The sequence below is a fragment of the Apis laboriosa genome, unplaced genomic scaffold (assembly GCF_014066325.1).
Source record: "Apis laboriosa isolate Shangri-la unplaced genomic scaffold, ASM1406632v1 scaffold34_cov151, whole genome shotgun sequence".
NCBI classification, from domain to species: domain Eukaryota; kingdom Metazoa; phylum Arthropoda; class Insecta; order Hymenoptera; family Apidae; genus Apis; species Apis laboriosa.
This window is the reverse complement of record NW_025222928.1, coordinates 6,847,097-6,866,052: the sequence shown is the minus strand read 5'-3', so window position 1 is coordinate 6,866,052 and position 18,956 is coordinate 6,847,097. Positions and strand designations below refer to the sequence as shown.

General features: G+C 20.2%; 3 protein-coding genes across 12 annotated transcripts; 2 read left to right on the top strand and 1 right to left on the bottom strand.

The window, feature by feature from the left end:
• Positions 1-407: 407 nt before the first annotated feature.
• LOC122715019 (tyrosine--tRNA ligase, mitochondrial) lies at positions 408-2,681 on the bottom strand. Its single transcript, XM_043936883.1, has 3 exons — positions 2,297-2,681; positions 1,004-1,899; positions 408-795 (listed from the first exon to the last, which is right to left on the bottom strand). Exons 1-3 carry the CDS (start codon positions 2,422-2,424, stop codon positions 446-448), a joined length of 1,374 nt encoding a protein of 457 aa, XP_043792818.1. The 5' UTR covers positions 2,425-2,681; the 3' UTR covers positions 408-445.
• A 608-nt stretch (positions 2,682-3,289) lies between these two features.
• LOC122714810 (liprin-beta-1) lies at positions 3,290-11,410 on the top strand. Of its 7 annotated transcripts, XM_043936490.1 has the most exons (14): positions 3,290-3,688; positions 4,053-4,074; positions 4,177-4,315; positions 4,615-4,772; positions 6,811-6,935; positions 7,005-7,236; positions 7,584-7,745; positions 7,831-7,962; positions 8,100-8,274; positions 8,611-8,906; positions 9,094-9,270; positions 9,424-9,795; positions 10,371-10,549; positions 11,233-11,410. In XM_043936490.1, exons 3-13 carry the CDS (start codon positions 4,186-4,188, stop codon positions 10,527-10,529), a joined length of 2,118 nt encoding a protein of 705 aa, XP_043792425.1. In that variant the 5' UTR covers positions 3,290-3,688; positions 4,053-4,074; positions 4,177-4,185; the 3' UTR covers positions 10,530-10,549; positions 11,233-11,410. The 7 variants fall into 7 exon arrangements, with proteins under 7 accessions (XP_043792425.1, XP_043792426.1, XP_043792427.1 ...); XM_043936491.1 differs by lacking the exon at positions 4,053-4,074 and having other exon boundaries at positions 10,371-10,467; XM_043936492.1 differs by lacking the exon at positions 4,053-4,074 and having other exon boundaries at positions 3,291-3,688; positions 8,100-8,181.
• Positions 11,411-12,714: 1,304 nt separating this feature from the next.
• Positions 12,715-18,947, top strand: LOC122714756 (tyrosine-protein kinase hopscotch). 4 transcript variants are annotated; one of them, XM_043936404.1, is made up of 13 exons: positions 12,715-12,868; positions 13,294-13,592; positions 13,880-14,248; positions 14,629-14,832; positions 14,932-15,209; positions 15,370-15,694; positions 16,214-16,398; positions 16,492-16,606; positions 16,791-17,167; positions 17,232-17,413; positions 17,619-17,903; positions 18,092-18,429; positions 18,500-18,947. In XM_043936404.1, the coding sequence occupies exons 1-13, from the start codon at positions 12,767-12,769 to the stop codon at positions 18,831-18,833; spliced, it is 3,393 nt and encodes a 1,130-aa protein (XP_043792339.1). In that variant the 5' UTR covers positions 12,715-12,766; the 3' UTR covers positions 18,834-18,947. The 4 variants fall into 4 exon arrangements, with proteins under 4 accessions (XP_043792339.1, XP_043792337.1, XP_043792340.1 ...); XM_043936402.1 differs by having other exon boundaries at positions 16,217-16,606; XM_043936405.1 differs by having other exon boundaries at positions 16,214-16,606; positions 16,791-17,065.
• Positions 18,948-18,956: the final 9 nt, after the last annotated feature.

The following is an 18,956-nucleotide window of genomic DNA, read 5'->3' as shown; positions in this document are numbered from 1 at the left end:
ATATCGATATTGATTAATAATAAGTATTAACAATAAAACTTTAAAACTTTTTTGTTAATGAAATTTTAATACTTATCAAATTTATGTCAGATTATATTAAAATAAGATAATATAATTTAGATTATATTAACTTATTTAACAAATGAAAAAAAATATTACTATTACTCATTGCAGGAATCTTAATATAACAAATTTAAAAATATTTATCATATTTCATTTTTAATTATAATTAGAATAATTATATATTTAAGAAATTTTTTAACATATATTTTATTATGTTATATTTACATTTATTTCTATTATTATAAATAAAAAATTATAATTACTATATATTGAAAAAAATAATTATTTTTATATTATAAATTAAATTTTTTTAAATGCATTAAAATTATTATAATAAGAGTTAATAAATTTTAATAATAATAATCAAAATAATTTTTTTATTTTATATCCAGTGTACAATATGATAAGTTTTTTTTCCAACTCTAAGTAATGATATATTATTATTTAATATGTGTATTCCAGGTACGACAACTTCTTCCATATTTGTAATTTTTTGATAATTAATGTAAAATCCACCAGCTTCAATAATTCTTCTTGCATCATAATCTGATTTAAAACAGTTTGCTTTCATAGCTAATTCATAAACATTAATACCTGGTTCAGGAAGAAGTTTTATTAAATTAGCACCTTCTAATATTTGTACCAATTCATTTGCACTCATTTTTGCTAAAGAATCAATTGATTTATCATAAAGAATAGCAGATGCTCTTTTTGCTGCAATTAATCCTGCTTCTATAATAAAAAAAAAATATTGCATAAAAATATTGCATCTTAACAATTAACATAAAAATAAAAATAGTTTTATCATTATATTTCTGATATATTCATTATATTTATGATACTATTTAAACTTAATAAATAATAGAAAAATTAATAATCTTTTATTATTTTAATTGAAATCTATAATTTACATAAATGAAAATTTGTTCTGTTCTCTTACCTCCATGAACTAATATTGTAACTTTTTCAGCTAGATTTCTCTGTGCTATTCTCAGTTCTGGTTTTTTAAAATGCTCTTCTACAATTTTTTTAATTTTATGTAAAGGTAAAAATGTAAAGAAATGAAGAAATTTTTCTACATCGGCATCTTCTACTCTCATAAAATATTGATATAATTGAAAACTAGAAGACTTTTTAGGGGATAGCCAAACTGCATTGCCTATAGATTTTCCAAATTTTTTTCCACCTTCAGCTGTGACTAGTGGTAATGTCAATCCATAAACTTGATTTTTAGTATATTTAGTAACTAAATCATAACCAGATATTATATTTCCCATTTGATCTTGACCTCCAACTTGAAACTTGCAGTTATATGTACGTTGTAAATGAAGCCAATCATATCCTTGGAAAACTGGATAAGTAAATTCTGTAAAACTCATTCCATTATCAGATTCTAATCTTGCTCGTACAGATGTACGACCAAGCATTGTACCCATTCTAAAATACTTTCCTACATCCTTGATAAATGATAATAAATTCATATCTTTATACCATTGTAAGTTGTTCAATATTTTTATAGGAATTAAATAATTATGATTTTTACAAAAATATTGTGTATAATTTCTAATAATAGTTTTAATATCATTTCTTATACATTCTAAATTTTCTTTAAGTACAATTTGATCTATTTCAACTCGTTCTTTTTTCCTATAACTTGGATCACCAATTAAACCTGTTGCACCTCCTAATAGAATAATTACTTCATGACCACAACGTTGCCAATGTAAAAGGTTAATAAGAATTAACAAATTTCCTATATGCAAACTTTCTGCAGTCGGATCAAATCCAGCATATATACATTGTGGTGGGCTTTTCCATAATTTTTTTATATCATTCCTAAAATTTTATTTTGTTTTAAAATTTTTTTTTTATCATTGAAATAATTATATCAATCAAGGAGAATAATTTTAAAATATAATATAATATATATGCATTAAACTCGAGACACATTTTTTAGAATTAGAAAATTTCAATGTATTATTTAATTCTTTGAAAAGGTAGATTAATGAAAGATATGAATAAAATGAAAATAATTCAAAAAATATAAATATATTAAAAAATAAAACTGAAGCAAAAAAAACTTTAAAACTAGAATAAAATAAGGATATATAAATATTATAATTTTAAAAACATTATATAAAAATATATTATAATGTAACATAGTACATAATTTGCGCATCACGCGTAATTTTTTTTTTATGATAATAAATTTCAATAAATTAATAATACTTACATGCAAATATCAGGAAAAACATCCTCATACAATTGTCTGTTCTCGGCATCTAAAATATATTTTGCAGAATGTAATCTTCGACTATTTAAACACTTTGCAAACGGACGTAACCTCATTATGTTGTTCATTTTTAATTATTCGTATTTAAAAAAAATACAAAAATTGATTTTAATATTAATTGTTTATTTAGGCATTCAGTTTAAAAAATGTTTAATTATGAAATTTAACTGATATATATTTAAAAATATAACCATAAAACTAATTCTTTGTTTAACTTAATAGATAATGACATAATTATAATGTAAGGTATAAATAAAATAGAAATCCATAATAAATTTAATCAATATATCAATTTACAAAATTATTTATTATTATATACTTTCAATAATTCTAAATATTATTTTAGTATTAATGAAACAAGTAATAACACATTGATGCGTTCAATTTTCTTTTTTGATAAAAAAAATAAATTTTTCAATAACAACTCATAAATAAAAATAAAAAATAAAAATTGTACACGAAAAAAGATTAATAATAAAAAAAAATAATAATAAATAAATTTGATTATGATAAAATAAATTTTCTTTTTCATTAATTTACTCGTGTGTATATATATATATATATATATATATATATACAATAGAATAAATGTAAATATTTATATAAAATATAGTACTATATTTTGCAAAAGAAAATTAATAGATCTAATTGTAATTAATTTTAATAGATTTAATACAATCATATTATTATTTAAACATATTAATAGATCTAATTGTAATTAATTTTAATAGATTTAATACAATCATATTATTATTTAAACATATTGATATATATATGTGTGATAACATATATATATCATTATTTAAACATTATAAGAACTATAAGAACATATGTGTGATAACATATATATATCATTATTTAAACATTATAAGAACTATAAGAACAATTATAAGAATTTCGGATGCTCATCATTAATTATAAATTGAATTTTTTATAATAATAATTTTGCTTGCTTCAATGAAAACTCATTGTGTCATAAAAACTTGAATGAAACTACTTCAAAACGAAATTTCTTTTCAAACTATTCTATTATTGGTTATTTTATATGTAAAAAATATCTTTCGCATTACAAAAAATCGCTTTAGAAATAATCACATCATTATCAACTTGTGATAGATTTCCATGTAACAATTAATATATTAATTTACTTTATAGTCTATTTGGAACGTAAGCGAAACACTAAAAAGGAGCAAAATATTATTATGGCGGTAAACTATTGGGCGTTGTTCTTAACACCTGTTGCTTTTTCTTGGATTCATGATTTGAATCAATTTTTGATTTAAAGTTTAAATAAGATTTAAATTATTTTTATTTAAATCATGATAGAGCGAGGTAAGTTTCAAATCATACTTTTTTATTTCTATTACTTACTAAAAGAAATTTGTATATTCATTTAAAATAAAAAATGAAAATAGTAGATTAATAAAAAAATGATTAACTTTTTCTTATTTTATTTTTTAAATATGTAAATAAAATAAACACGCCATTTTGAAATTCAGATTTATTTGACAATTCTCTTTATTTTTTTTCTGTCGTGCTATTATTTTTTTTCTTTCTTTTTTTATTAGTAATTATAAAAAAGGTTATGTATTTTTACATAAAATAATTTTCAAAAATTTATCATGTTTTAAATATAAAAATAATTTTGAAATATAAGTTTTTAGGTTATATATATTTATATTTTACATTTTCTTAGGTTTAATATTAAAAAATTTTATGTAAGTTTTAAAATAATATTTCAAATATCTATAATTTTTATTAAGTAATTATTTTTCTATATATAAAAAATGTTTTATTATATATTTTATTTTTGTACTTAGAAATTAGCAATGGGTAAAAGTGAAGAAAAAAACGGGAACACAATACAAGTAGGAGAATCTACCTTTCTTACAAAAACATCAAGCGAAGCTAGTAAGATGTTAGAAGCTGCTTTATTACAAATGGATGACATTATTTCTGGTAAATTATATATAATATTATTTTGAATTAATTATAAATAATTATAAATAAAATTATATATAATATTATTTTGAATTAATTTAATATATCAAATATATAATCAATGTATATAAAAATATATAATAATTAATTATATAAATATTTGAAATATTTGAAATATTTCTGAAATCTGAAATATTTTATTATTATAATTTTTTAAACTTATTAATATATATTATATTTAAAAGAGAAATTAATAATTACATATTAGTTGAAATATCCATAAAATTATTAAAATTATAACATATATACATTAATAGGTGTATGTACTGATAGTAATAATGAAGGCAATACAGAATGGAAGGATTCTGTCAAAGAAGCAACAAAAAATCTTGTGACAGCAATTAAAAACTCTCCAAGTCCTCCTTCTCCTCCAGATACAGCCACTACTGAAATTTTATTGCAGTGGATGCAAATGGTAAACATTTAGAATTTCAATTATAGATATAATATAACTAAATTGATTTTATAGAACTTAATGCAATTAATGCATATTAATATATTTTATTTATAACTTGAAAAATAAGTTATTATCAACATTTTTATATATCAATTCTTGTGTTTATTTCTAACATTAAATATATTTTCAATATTAATTCTTTCATTATTTTTATAAATATTCTATGTTTAAAATATAAGATGAGAGATACATAAAACAAGCTGTTTCTTTTTTATATTATTACAATTAGCAATTTATTTTTTTCATTTTATTTTAATTAAATAAGTAAATAGCTAATCATTTCATGGCTATTTATAACAAAAAATGTACTTTATTCATTATTATAAATCAGACATTATTCAAAAAATTTTAACAACATTAATATATTTAAAAAAATGATTCTTAACTTGTATAATATTTATTTTTATTATTTTTCTTGAAAGAAAAAATTTACTATTAATCATGCAAAATAAATAAATATATATTTCAAATAAATATAATTAAATATATAAGCTAGAAAAAATAAAAAATTATTATAGCATATTATAATAAAAAAATGAATATTACATTATTCCCTTAACTAATTAAAAAAAGAATTGTTTTAATAATTTACAAAAAAACAACTTCTCATATATTATGTACTTCATTCTATATATATGTACATTATATTAAAATCAAAATTTATTTTATACATTATAAACATTTAAATTTTAATTTTTCAAGAAATATTTATATTTAAATAATAATAATAATAATATAAATTAATTTAGATTTTCATATGCGCAATAAAAAAAATTTAATTAATAAGATTTTATTATTATTAAACAAAATATTATTATTAAACAAAATTTTAATATTATATTAAGTATTATAAAAAAAGAAAAGAATGATCTATGTATAGATTACGTCACGTGACGTTATGGCTCTCATCTTGAGAAATTTTAGAAATGGTAATTTTAGTATCTTACAAAACCTCGACGTGATCGTTTTACTAATTTCATTTCCTTTTTATTTTATAATTTTATTTGTAATAATCTAGTTTATAAAAAGTATAATCTAATCTAGTTTATGAAAATAATTAAAAAAATGACGACAAATGTGTAATCAAATGTAACAAAATTTATTAATATTATTAAAAATAGAGAATTATGAACGAAGTAAATGCAAAAAATTAATAATTCTATTAATAATCCTATTAATAATTCTTTCATTTGAAAGAACTCAATAAAATACAAGTAGTAAACGAAATTTTCAATTATATATTATATCTAATTAAAAATAATCTATAATTAAAAATATCTATTTAAAAAGAATTTTTTTTGTTATTATATATATATATATGTATTAAACATTGTTTGATTAAATGAATTTCATATAAATTTATCAATTTTTATATATATATATCAATTTTTATATATTGTAGTGTAAATAATTTTTTTGTTCTCTTTTTTTCTATTTTAGATAAAAATATTTTAATTTGAATAAAGAGATTGAAAATAATAAAAGAAATTATGAAAATTTTTTCAAATAATTAGTTGCATAAATTTATTTAGATTTAAATTTATTGAAAATTATGTCAAGATCAAAACAATCAGATATTAATTGGACTCCTTCAGAAGACTATGATTCTTCAGGAACATCAAATTCAGAAGGAGAGGATGAGTTTGCAAATATTAATCTTTTTGAACATCAAGTACATGAATCTGGCAATTGTTCTTGCCAGGTATAAATAAGGAAATATTTAAAAATAATATAAAAATTATTTACAATTTGATTTTTAATTAATTTAATAATTTTAGATATTATAATATAATAATTTAATAATTTATAATTTATATAAATTTTATATTACAATTATAATTTAATAATTTTTAATATTATTAAATTAATTAAAAACCGAATTGTAAATATTTTTTGTATTATTTTTAAATAAATAAATTTTTATAAAAAATTAATTTTTTAAAAATATAAAATTTTAATTTCGAAAATATTTAAAAGAATCATATTGTTTTCTTAGAATTGTCCATTAGGTTATGCTAAAATGATAGCTCTGAGAGGAAGTGTACCTAATCTCTGTACATCTACAAACTTAACACATATTGGAACTCTTCCATCATTCTGTTCTGCAGTATATGATATGAGGTCTTTGAATTTTTATTTTTGTATTATTTTTAAATTTAAAATCACTGATTTTATAACATGATTGAACAGCTTTTGTTCAAAAATCCATAATTGTCAAGGAAATAAACAATATAAAGGAAATCAAAACAATCAATATTTAAAATTAGGGAAAAAGCGACAATTAAGGAGTAGAATAGAACATGAACAAAAAGCTAAATCACAATCAGATCTTTCTTTAAGAAGACGAGAATTTTCTCCTTGTTGTTCCCTTCAATATTTACAAGACATTCAAAAATGGAATGAATGTCAAGCAAAGACTGAGGTATATTAATAATGTAACAAAAAATATTGAAAAATATTAATAAATATTAAAATAATGTTTAAAATAATATATTTAATTCTTAATAAAATATTTAATACTTTAAAGTAATTATGAATATATATTTATACTTATATTATTTTACTTATTATTGTATTCATTTAGAAATTTTAGAAAAAAAGAATATATGAGATTAATATTTTTAATAATTTTATTATTTAATTTCATACAATTAAAATATAGAAAGTTAAAATATCAATGTTTAATTCCTTAATATTTGAATTTATATACATATAATATAATTAATATATAAATAAATAATATAAATAATATAATTATATATCATATAGGAACGTTTAAAAAAGTTAGAAAATGAACGTGGAACATTACGTATGGAAGTATCAGTTTTATCCGAACAAGTAGATGCACAATCTAGTAAAATCCAAGAATTGGAAAATATGCTTAGAGAAAAGAAAGATTCTCTCAGAAGAATGGAAGAGGCATTACAAAAAGTAACTTTTTTATTTTATATTTTTTATTTTATATTTTATATTATATATTTATTTTTTTATTTTCCTTCAATGATTTAAATTTTAGGAAGTACTTTCAAGAAGTGCTTTGGAAACACAAAAATTAGAACTTTTGAGTTCTTTATCAGAAATGAAACTTAGACAAGCAAGTTTAGAACATGAAAATCTTGCACTTCGTAATACAAGTCCTATATCAAATGTAAGTCCTATATCAAATGTGTATATATCGAATGTATATAAAATTGAATATTTTTTTATAAATGAAATATATATGTATATATAGTTAAATTTGCGATAAAAATGAAAGAATATATTATTATTACTGATTTATTATAGGGAGAAAAATTTGGAAGGCATACCACTCAATATAGTAGTCTTCCTAGGCCACCGAGTTCTTCAAAGAAAGGTGTAGTGTTCGGTAAGGTACCCAGTTTAGTTTCTGGAGCACACACAACAGTACCATTGGCCATTAAAGGAGCCTCCGCGAGATGCCTGTCTGCGCCTACTCTAGGTTGCGATTGATTCTTCCTCTAAGCATGCATTTTTAAATATTTTCAATAATATATGACAGGCAATCGTGGCTAATAATTTTTAATTTAGTCTATGTCAACATTGAATTAATTAAATTTTATGTTGATTTTTGCATGAAAATTTTGATTTCTCTTTTTTTTTTAACTTATTCTCCTCATACATAATAATATTATGTATTTCAAACATTAATATGTTTTAAAAAATTATTATTTATTTGCTTTTCTTTTATATTTAAATTATGACATTTGCAACATTTTAATTTTTGAATTTAGTTTGGTGCAATAAAATTTATTCATTATTTATTTTTTTGTTTTAGCTGAAAAAGAAAAAACAATCATAGGAGATTCAAATTCTCGAATAGCATCGATTGCTCAAAAATCTTTGATGGAACTTTCAATGGAAGAAATTGAAGATTGGCTTGCAAATTTAGGATTAGAATGTTATGCAGGCGAATTGAGACGATGGGGTGCTACTGGATCAAAATTATTAGATTGCTCACAACAACAATTAGAAAAAGAATTAGAAATTAAAAATATTCTTCATAGGAAGAAATTATTATATGCAATAGAATCCGAAAAATTTGATGGAGCTGAATTTCTTGGATCAGATAAGGTATTTTTTATAATTTTATAAATATATATTATATAATATTAATTATTATATATACTATATAATATTAAATACATTATATATATAACTTATAATGAGATATCATGAGATTAAAATATTTTTTACAATTTTATTATCTTATTATTATTTTGTAATTTATATAATGACATAAATATTTATAAAATTATAGATGGATAATACTGCAGTTTTACGATGGTTAGATGACATTGGATTACCACAGCATAAAGAAGCTTTCCAAAATGGTAAAGTTGATGGGAGAATGTTACATCGACTTACCACTGAAGATCTTTTAAATCTTGGAGTTACTGCACAATTACATGCTGCAAGTCTTAGACGAGGAATTCAGGTAACATTAAACTTATTTATTTTAAATATTATAATATCTATAAATTAAATATAATATAATCATTTAAATAAATTTAAATTTAATAATAACAATGAATTAATACTAAACATTAGATATTTAATAACATAAAAAATAAAACACTTAATTTTATAGATTTTACGAGAACTAAATTTTGAATTTGATAATCTTGAAAGAAGATCGACAAATGGAAATGGAGCAGATGGTGATAATGTTCGTCTTTGGACAAATCATCGAGTAATGGAATGGCTTAGAGTAGTTGATTTAGCGGAATATGCTCCAAATATGAGAGGATCTGGAGTACATGGAGGTTTGATGATTTATGAAGGCAGATTTACTTCAGAATTATTGGCCACGTTACTTAGTATTTCTCCAGGAAAAACTCTTCTTCGTAGACATTTAACTACACATTTCAATCAAATTCTTGGAAGAGAAGTCGTACAAAGAAAAAGAGAAATTGAGAACACTCCTGGATTCATTCCACTTACGCTTACTGCTCGTTTAAAGGTAATTTCTATTATTTTAAAATGTTAATAATACTTCAATCTTTAGTTTCTTGAAAGGAATTGATTCGTTAATTGTTTACTATATATTTCCTATTGAAAAATCGATACTTGAAAAAAAATATTAATAAATTTATTAAAAAATTAAAATTTATAAAAAAATATCGAACAATTCGTGAACAACTTCTACATAGGTCATGAATAAAGATTTACAAAAAATTTTATTTCATTCAGAAATATCCAATGAGAAAAATGTAAATATGAATCTAAAATATAAATTTAAGTTTATTTTAGATTATATAGTACTATATAAGATTATATAGTAGTTATGAAATATGAGCTAATAATGTTCATGAAATGTTTATTAGAGAACATTTTTTTAATTCTGTATTACAAGCAGATTACGAATAATATGCAAATAGATAAACAAACATTTAGAAAATGCAATTTTTAGGAAATTTAATTCTAATATTGAAAAATTTATTTTGTGAAAAATTTACGAATTCTGGTGAAGATGCATTTTTATATATACAAATTCCAATTTTGTCTTTAAATTAAATTATAATTCAATTAATCTAGGTACCTAAGAAATCTCAGTTTACTTTAAAACGCAAAAAAAGTAAAAATGAAGCAGATTATGGTAATTTGGTCTGTCCTCTGGAAATTTCACCTCCAGGTACTCCATTGACTCCTACTTCAACACCAGGCAGTCCTAATTTGAATTCACCAACATTTTAACAATCACAAATCATAGTCTTGTAAGTTTAACTTGACTAATACTAATTCTTTCATTCTTTATTATTTCTCTTATTTAATATTTGATTTATTTAATATTGATAATTTAATTCTACATTAGATATTTTATCATCTGTTATTATTAATTATAATTATAATATAAAAAATATAATTATATAATAATATAATTATAAAATATAAAAAAAATTAGAAATAGATATATTGTATATTGTTTGTATTAACACATAATTTAATTCATTTGTTAATTTTTTTTTCTAATAAATACAATTTATTCCGAATACAATTACTGATTGATTATATAAATTTAATAATTTATTTTATTTTATTTAATAAAATAATGATTGCATAAATTTATTATAAAAATATAGATTGATATAATGATTTATATAATTGATATCCGTTTTTCGAAAAATAAATTAGTTAAGAATTTATATATATAAAACTAAATGATGAATTGAATTATTTATATCGAAATACGGATAAACGAAGTTTTATTGTTAGTAAGTTTTAATATTATCAATATTATATTGTTAACAAATTTTATCATTTATCTATTTATTCATTTTATATATTTCATTATGTAATCATTTGTCAAACTTCTATTCATTTATTTATGCATTATATATCTTAATATTATAGATTACTATATATTATAATATTTATTTAAGTTAATTAATTTTTTCAGAATCAAAAGATAATAATCAGAGAAGAATGATTGGTTGCATTTGAAAAGTGTAATTGCACTTAACATAAAAAAAGTGTTCTGGGGACCATCATTTTATCTCTTTAGTTTAAGTTTTATTATTTAATTTTGAATAATGAAATATTGAATAATGAAAATAAATATATTAATTGCAAAAAAATAATTCTTTTTAGAAATATTTACATTTACATTTTATTTATTTATTATGATATACATAGTAAAAATACTAAATTGATAAAAATTGAATAAGATTTAACCATGTAACCATGTAAAAATACGAATAATTAATGTATTTATAAAAAATAAACAATAAAATGTAAAGTGTAAACAATAAATATATATTATGTTTACACTAATATTATGCAATAATAACTAAAGTCATGATTTTTATATGTGTCATATTTGCATCAAATGAACAATTTGTACAATATGTACATTACATACAATACATATGTACATTATCAATTTTTCTAAGTGGCCTATGATTATATTATCTTTGTAATTTTACTATATATTCAATTATATTCAAATTTGTATTCTTATACATATAGGTTATTAAATATATTAATTATCCAAAATTTAAAAAATTGTGTATACACTAATTTTTTTCATAAACCTATTGAATAATAAATTTTTGTATATTATTGAAATAAGAAATATTTATATATTTTATACATATTATTTATTAATTATATTTAATATATATTTTTTTTTACATATTTTTATTAAAATAAAAATAAATATATTTATTTTTATTTTAAATATATGTAAATTATATTATTTATATATGTAAAATTTTAAATTTATTATAAATAAATCAATAATCTATTCCAAAATTTAATTAAATCATGTAATTATTTTTTAAAAATAGATTAAAATCTAATAAAAATTAATGAAACAAAATTAATTAGTTATCAGCAACATAATTAAATGCTAATTATTAATTTCTTGATATTTTAAAAATAAATATAATTTTTTTAATTTTAACTTATAAATCATTAAAAATACTAATTCAATAAATTTATCTTTTATTATTTTTAATGTTGTGTTTGTAGATATATTTATGAAATAAAATTGTATTATTTTAAATTTATTATATTAATAAAATTTACACTATATCAATATTTAACTAAATAAATAAAAATCACAAATTCAATTTATATGAAAAAGTAAAATATATAAATATTCATTTTATTATTAATCTAGATATTTTTATTAAATCAATAAATCAAATTAATAAATTAATAAATCAAAAATATATGATACATAAATAATTAATATTTTATATTTGAAATTTTATTCTTAAAAAAAAATTAATATAAATAAATTAAAAATTCAATTAGATATAAACATATATTAAACATATACATATACTATATTCAATATATAGTTATTTCAGTATAGATATACTTTTTATTGTCATGCGCGTTGATTCACATTCGTATTGTAAATAATCAGTACGCTGTGAGCAATTAAAGTAACAAAATGTGAAGAAAATGTATAATTTGTGTTAACAATGGAAAACGATAGTTTAGCGATTGTTTATATTGCAAATGAAGAAAAAGAATTAAATCTTACAATTATTTATGGACAAACAATAGAAGATCTTTGTATTAAGGTAAGGTATTGAAAGAATTATATTTCTTTCTCGATTTTATTATTAAAGTTAAATGAATATTGTGTTTTGATATTTTGTAAGATATTGAAAATAAATTATTAATAATTAATAAAATAAAATTTTATTAATTATTAGTCAGAAAGTAAAATGAAATTGAAATTAAATTAAAATTCAATTTTAACCTTTTTAAAATTAAAATAAATCTGAAATCTAAAATATACTTATATAAAATATCATTTAAGTACAGACAAATATTAGAGTTATGAAGCTTTATTTATGTATTTATATAATAATTAATATAAAATAAAATATATAATAATATGTATTTATATAATAATATTAATATTAAGAATATTATATATTTGGAATTAAATATAATTTTGCTTGTTTTAATGTACATTTAATTTAAATAAATGATTTTTCAGATCTGTAGATCTCTTGGAATAGGTCCAATAGCCAGACATCTTTTTGCTCTTAGAAATCATTATACAAAACTTTGGTATTCATTATCATATCGTTTGGAAATGAAAAATAAAGATAAATTTGATTTTAGATTAAGATTTAAACCTTCAAGTTTAAAAAGATTAAAACAGATTGATGTAAATGCCTATGATTATTATTTTCAACAAGCACGTTCAGATGTTATGGATAATAAGGTCCCAGATATTGTTTATGAAATACATAAACAAGAATTGATTGGACTTGGTGTTACTGATATGTATAGGTTTGTATAATTCAATCTCAATCCAATTGAATCATTTAATGATTTATTTATCTTATCTTAAATTTCATGATAAAATTATATATTTTTATAATTAATTTTGCAAATAGTTCTATATAATTTTTTAAATAATATTTAATAAGTATAATTTGAAAGTATAATGAAAATTATTATTTTATAATTATTTTATATAATTAACTTATTCAATATTGTGATTTTTCCTTTTAAAAATTTGATTAATTAATATAATTTTTGATAATTATAAAATTATTTTTTTTACTCTTTTACAGAGTAATGTTAGAAAAAGGAGTACCAAGAGAAACAGTGGAATCAGAATATAGAAAATATATTCCTAGGGAATGTATAAAACGTCATGCATTTTTCATTAAAAAACCAATTCATAATGCACTTCTGGAAATCTGTAAAATATCTGGATATGATGCAAATTATGTTAAAGAACAATATCTGAAACAATTTGAATGTATGGCACCAAATTATCCATATGAAGAATATGAAGCTTTAATGGATAGAGATCTTCAAAATCCTCCAATAAAAGTGACTTTAAGGGTCAATGTAGATGAAGTAAAATATTGTGAATTAAATGTTGCTTCATGGATTACATTATGTGCAATTGAAGATTTATGTTTTGTTTCTATAAGGTTTAAAATTTATCATTAACATAAACATTAATAACAAAACATAATATATTTTAATACAAATATCTTTTTGTGGTAGACATTTTATTATATATATATATATATATCAAATTCAATTTTTCAATGATCAAATTTTATTATGTAATAATTTTTTTATATATTATATTTATTTTTTTATTTTAAAACATTTCTCAAAAAAATTAAAAATATTTTTTATTGAAAATAGTATATTTTCTTTTACTTAAAATGTAATAAATAAAACATTATTTATGATGATATTAAATTATACATAACTTTTATTTATAATTGATTTTTTGTCTGTGTACGCGTGCGCATATATTTTGTATGTAAAAACTATTTAATATTTTTTTTATTTTCTTTAGACAAGATAATACAGTGGAAATATCGAGGAAAAATGGTATACCTTCATATTTGAAATTTTCAAAAAATGCACTTTTAATGTCTTTTGTTTCTGCTCTGGATGGTTATTATCGTCTAGCAGTTAAATGGACATTTAATTTATGTGGAGAGATTGTTACTCCTTCTTTGGAAAGATTACATAAATTAAAGTGTCATGGTCCAGTTGGGTATGATTTCATTTATTTTATTTATTATATTTACAATATAAAATTTTATAAAAAAAATATATGTATATAAAAATATTGTAAAATTAAATTTTATTTTAGGCAAGAATTTTCATATACAAAACTTCAACAAAAACGTGCTAATAAACCAGGTTCTTATCTACTTAGAGAAAGTGAAACAGAATATAATGTATATCATTTGGATATATGTAATAAGGGAGGAAAATTATTTTCAAGAAGAATAGAAGAAAAGATTCCAAATGAGTTCACTGTTACTGGGATTCCTAATCGATACAATTCATTGGTACAATGTGTCTCATCTTTTCAAGATTCTGAAGGACAGCCATATCTTTCAGAATGTTTACCACCGTCAGAATATGGTAATTTAAATAAGTTTTTGTTCTTTATTTTGTATTTTTATAACTGAAAATTTATTTTTTTATTTTATTTATAATTTATAGAATATTTTTATTGTTATAATTATTATATTATTGTAATAACACAAAATAATAAAAGTAAGAAAAAATTAATTTTTTTTAGATAAGTCATCACTATTACTTTGTGCTCCTGAAAATGCTGTTAGTGAAGTTGCAGCTGATGAAGAAATTGTTGCTTCAGTTTTAGAAACTGGCCCTCATTGTGTATCTCAAAATCAATTAGAAATTTATAAACCATTTTTAAAAACTATTAGAACTCAACAATATTCACCAACAACTCTTCACAGAGCGATTTGGAGATTAACTAAAGGAAAAAAATTAGAAGTTGCTCTTAAAATTTTAAAACAAGAAGAAGAAGCAAATTATACAAAAGAATTTTTGGAACTTGCTGGAAAATGGTCTCAATTACGTTCAGGTACTCTTGTAAGGTAAATAATATTTTAAAATATAAAATAAAGTAATTATAATATTATAGTTTTCTATATTTTTAAAAAATGTAAAGTAATGTAAAGATTAAAATATTTTAAATTATAATGTAAAAAAGAATATTAATAATGGTTCTAAAAAATATGAAAAAAGAAAGAAAGAAGTCAAAAATGTTTTGAATTTAATTTATTAGATTATTCATTATATTATATATATTATTATATTATTATGAAAATATTAAAATAGTAATTGTAAAATTTCAAAATGTATATTTTACAGAATTTTTAGTATTTTTTATTTCTTATCTAGTATTTACAACAAAAAATCTTATTATAATCAGTAAATAATCTTACAATCAAATTTTACTATATTATTATAATTATAATATATAGCTTAAGTTTCTTCAAAATTTTTATATAATAATCTAATATTGAATGAATAATCCAAATTAGTTTAATTTTTTGCTCTCATTTAATATATACTTATTATATATTGATACTAGAATAATTTGTATGTTCTAGTAGATTATATGGTTTAACAGTAACACCATCAATTGGAATGCTCTTGGAATTAGTACGACATGGTTCACTTGATGAATATTTACGTAGTTCTTCTTCTCAAACTATTAAAACTGTAGATATGGTAGAAGCAACAGCCTGTTTGGCCGCTGCTCTTTGGCATCTTGAAGAAAATGGTGTAGTTCATGGTAACATTAGATGCAATAAGCTATTAGTACATGCCCATACTAATAACAGTTTTGTAGTAAAATTAGCCGATCCAGGAATATTTGTATATACAGAAACGGATATTCATTGGTTACCTCCAGAGACTTATAATGATCCAGAATTGGCCAGACATAGTTTTCAAGCAGATATTTGGGCTGTTGGAACAACAATTTGGCAAATATTTGCTAGGTAAATCTTTTAAATAAATATTAATTTTTACGTTTTCATTATAATTTCAATTTAATATTATTGGTTTTAAAATATATATGTATTTATAATATATTTATAACAATCAATTTATCATAAATATTTCATAAATGATTTAATACAATTTTAATATATAAAAATAAAATTTAATATTACTTTTTTTCAGGGGAGATACATTACAAGAATTTTCAAATGTTACTATTGTAAAAAAACATTATGAAGCGGGAAAACGTTTGCCTATTCCAAATGGTTGTCCTACAGAAGTTTATCGATTGATGCTTGAATGTTGGGGGGATTCAAATGGTTCTAGAAAACAACCTCAAGCAATTACAAGAGATATAAATCAAATTCTATATCAAGTATATAATTCTCGTAGAAGTCATGCATATGCAACAGCTTTTCCAAAATTACTTAATTCTCAATTAAAAAAGTTTGAGCAAGGTAACTTTAATTCCAGTAATAATAAATCAATAAATAGTGAATCAAGAAGTAATAGTCTTCTTATGGATAATACCAGTCTTCCCTGGAATGATACTGATGATAGTAAGATATAATTCTCTTCTGTTATATTGTTTTAGCAAAATCTTTAAATTTATTTTAATTTTAGATTTACAAGGTTTACTCAATACCAATGATAACTATATAGATAGTATAGAAGATCTTTCTGCATATTTAGCAAGAAGAGATTCAGAAAATTGCTCGATCTCTCAAAATAACATTCCCAATATGAATTGTATTGAACATTCTACTCAAGCTTTATGGATAGGACATCCTAGTGATTTAGGCGAGGTAATAAAATAAATTTAATAAAAAACTGATCAATTTTTATTATTTATTTAACATTATTTAACAGCATATATTAGTAACATTTTATATAAATTTTTTTAGAAATTAATAGTTATAATTTTTTAAAAATTAATAGCTATAATAATATTTTTTAATAATAATAATAATTAAAAAAGAAAATGAATATATAATATTAATATAAAAATAGGTAATAGGAAGAAATGAATCTGGAACAGCAGAAGATTGTGGATCTGGAAGTAGCAATGGTTCTTTAGGTCAAATGCGAGGAATTTATGAATTAGATATTGATTGTAATGTAATTCTACAAGGTAAAATTGGTCAAGGCTTTTATGGAGAAGTTTATAGAGGCACATTAGAAAGAGAAAATGGAAAAGATATTGAACCACAACAAGTTGCTATAAAAAAATTAAAAAAAAAAAGAGCTCTTGAAACTGATATAAATGATTTTGAAAGAGAAATTACTATAATGAAGGTGATTATTTCAGAATTATTAATTAATTTATAATTTATTTTTTATATGACTAATAATTATATGACATATATGACATAAAGTTATATGAAATATATAACATAATATATTTTTTATATAATATAATAATTACAATAATAATTACAATATTGAAATTGCAATGAATATTAATTGCACATGAATGATTGTAGACTTTAAACCATCCAAATGTAGTAAAAATTCTCGGAGTAATATCAGAACCTGAAGTTTGCTTAGTAATGGAATATGTAAAACATGGTTCATTGCAAAGTTATTTAGCAATTCATAAACAAGAATTAACACATAGAAGACTATTGGGATTTGCTTTAGATATTGCAACAGGAATGGATTATTTAGGTAGTGAGGGTATTGTTCATAGAGATCTTGCTGCAAGAAATATTTTAGTTGCTGATGAAAATAAAGTTAAAATCAGTGATTTTGGATTAGCTCAAGTTATTGGAGAAAATGATTATTATATTTTACAAACTGACCGAAGTCTTCCTATTAAGTGGCAAGTATTATAAATTTAACGAAATTATATTTATAATATTTCTTACATATAATTTTCTTTTTTCTTTAAGGTATGCTCCAGAAAGTATTAGAGATGGAAAATTTTCTATTCGATCAGATGTGTGGTCTTTTGGTGTAACAATGTATGAAACATTTAGTTTTGGAGAAGAACCACGTTTACCTGGTCTTGATTCTAATACAGAGCGACTTCAAAATGAACAAGAAAAAGGAAGTACTGAATTATTAGCTGCATTAGAAAATGGTATTCGCCTTCCTTGTCCATTTACTTGTCCACAAGCAATTTATGTAAAACTTATGCATCCCTGTTGGAATTTAAAAAGTCATAAAAGACCAGATTTTGCAACACTTTGCAAAGATATTGAAGATCTTCTTACTCAATATTAAAAAATAAAAATAAAAAATATATTAATGAAAAGAATTATTTTATATAAAAAGTTAACTTTAATTATATAAAAATTTTTATAATTTTAATTTTAATAAAATTGCATAAAATTTCAATATATTTTC

What these genes read in the sequence shown, in the direction of transcription:
- LOC122715019 (XM_043936883.1), bottom strand. Translation starts at nt 2,424, where the DNA reads ATGAACAACATAATGAGGTTACGTCCGTTTGCAAAGTGTTTAAATAGT. An exon ending in GTTTTTCCTGATATTTGCAT is followed by an intron (nt 1,900 to 2,296) that starts GTAAGTATTATT and finishes ATAAAATTTTAG; the next exon opens with GAATGATATAAAAAAATTAT. An exon ending in TACAATATTAGTTCATGGAG is followed by an intron (nt 796 to 1,003) that starts GTAAGAGAACAG and finishes TTTTTATTATAG; the next exon opens with AAGCAGGATTAATTGCAGCA.
- LOC122714810 (XM_043936490.1), top strand. Translation starts at nt 4,186, where the DNA reads ATGGGTAAAAGTGAAGAAAAAAACGGGAACACAATACAAGTAGGAGAA. An exon ending in TGGAAGAGGCATTACAAAAA is followed by an intron (nt 7,746 to 7,830) that starts GTAACTTTTTTA and finishes TTTAAATTTTAG; the next exon opens with GAAGTACTTTCAAGAAGTGC. An exon ending in CCTGTCTGCGCCTACTCTAG is followed by an intron (nt 8,275 to 8,610) that starts GTTGCGATTGAT and finishes TTTTTGTTTTAG; the next exon opens with CTGAAAAAGAAAAAACAATC.
- LOC122714756 (XM_043936401.1), top strand. Translation starts at nt 12,767, where the DNA reads ATGGAAAACGATAGTTTAGCGATTGTTTATATTGCAAATGAAGAAAAA. An exon ending in AAGTGTCATGGTCCAGTTGG is followed by an intron (nt 14,833 to 14,931) that starts GTATGATTTCAT and finishes ATTTTATTTTAG; the next exon opens with GCAAGAATTTTCATATACAA. An exon ending in GAGAAATTACTATAATGAAG is followed by an intron (nt 17,904 to 18,091) that starts GTGATTATTTCA and finishes GAATGATTGTAG; the next exon opens with ACTTTAAACCATCCAAATGT.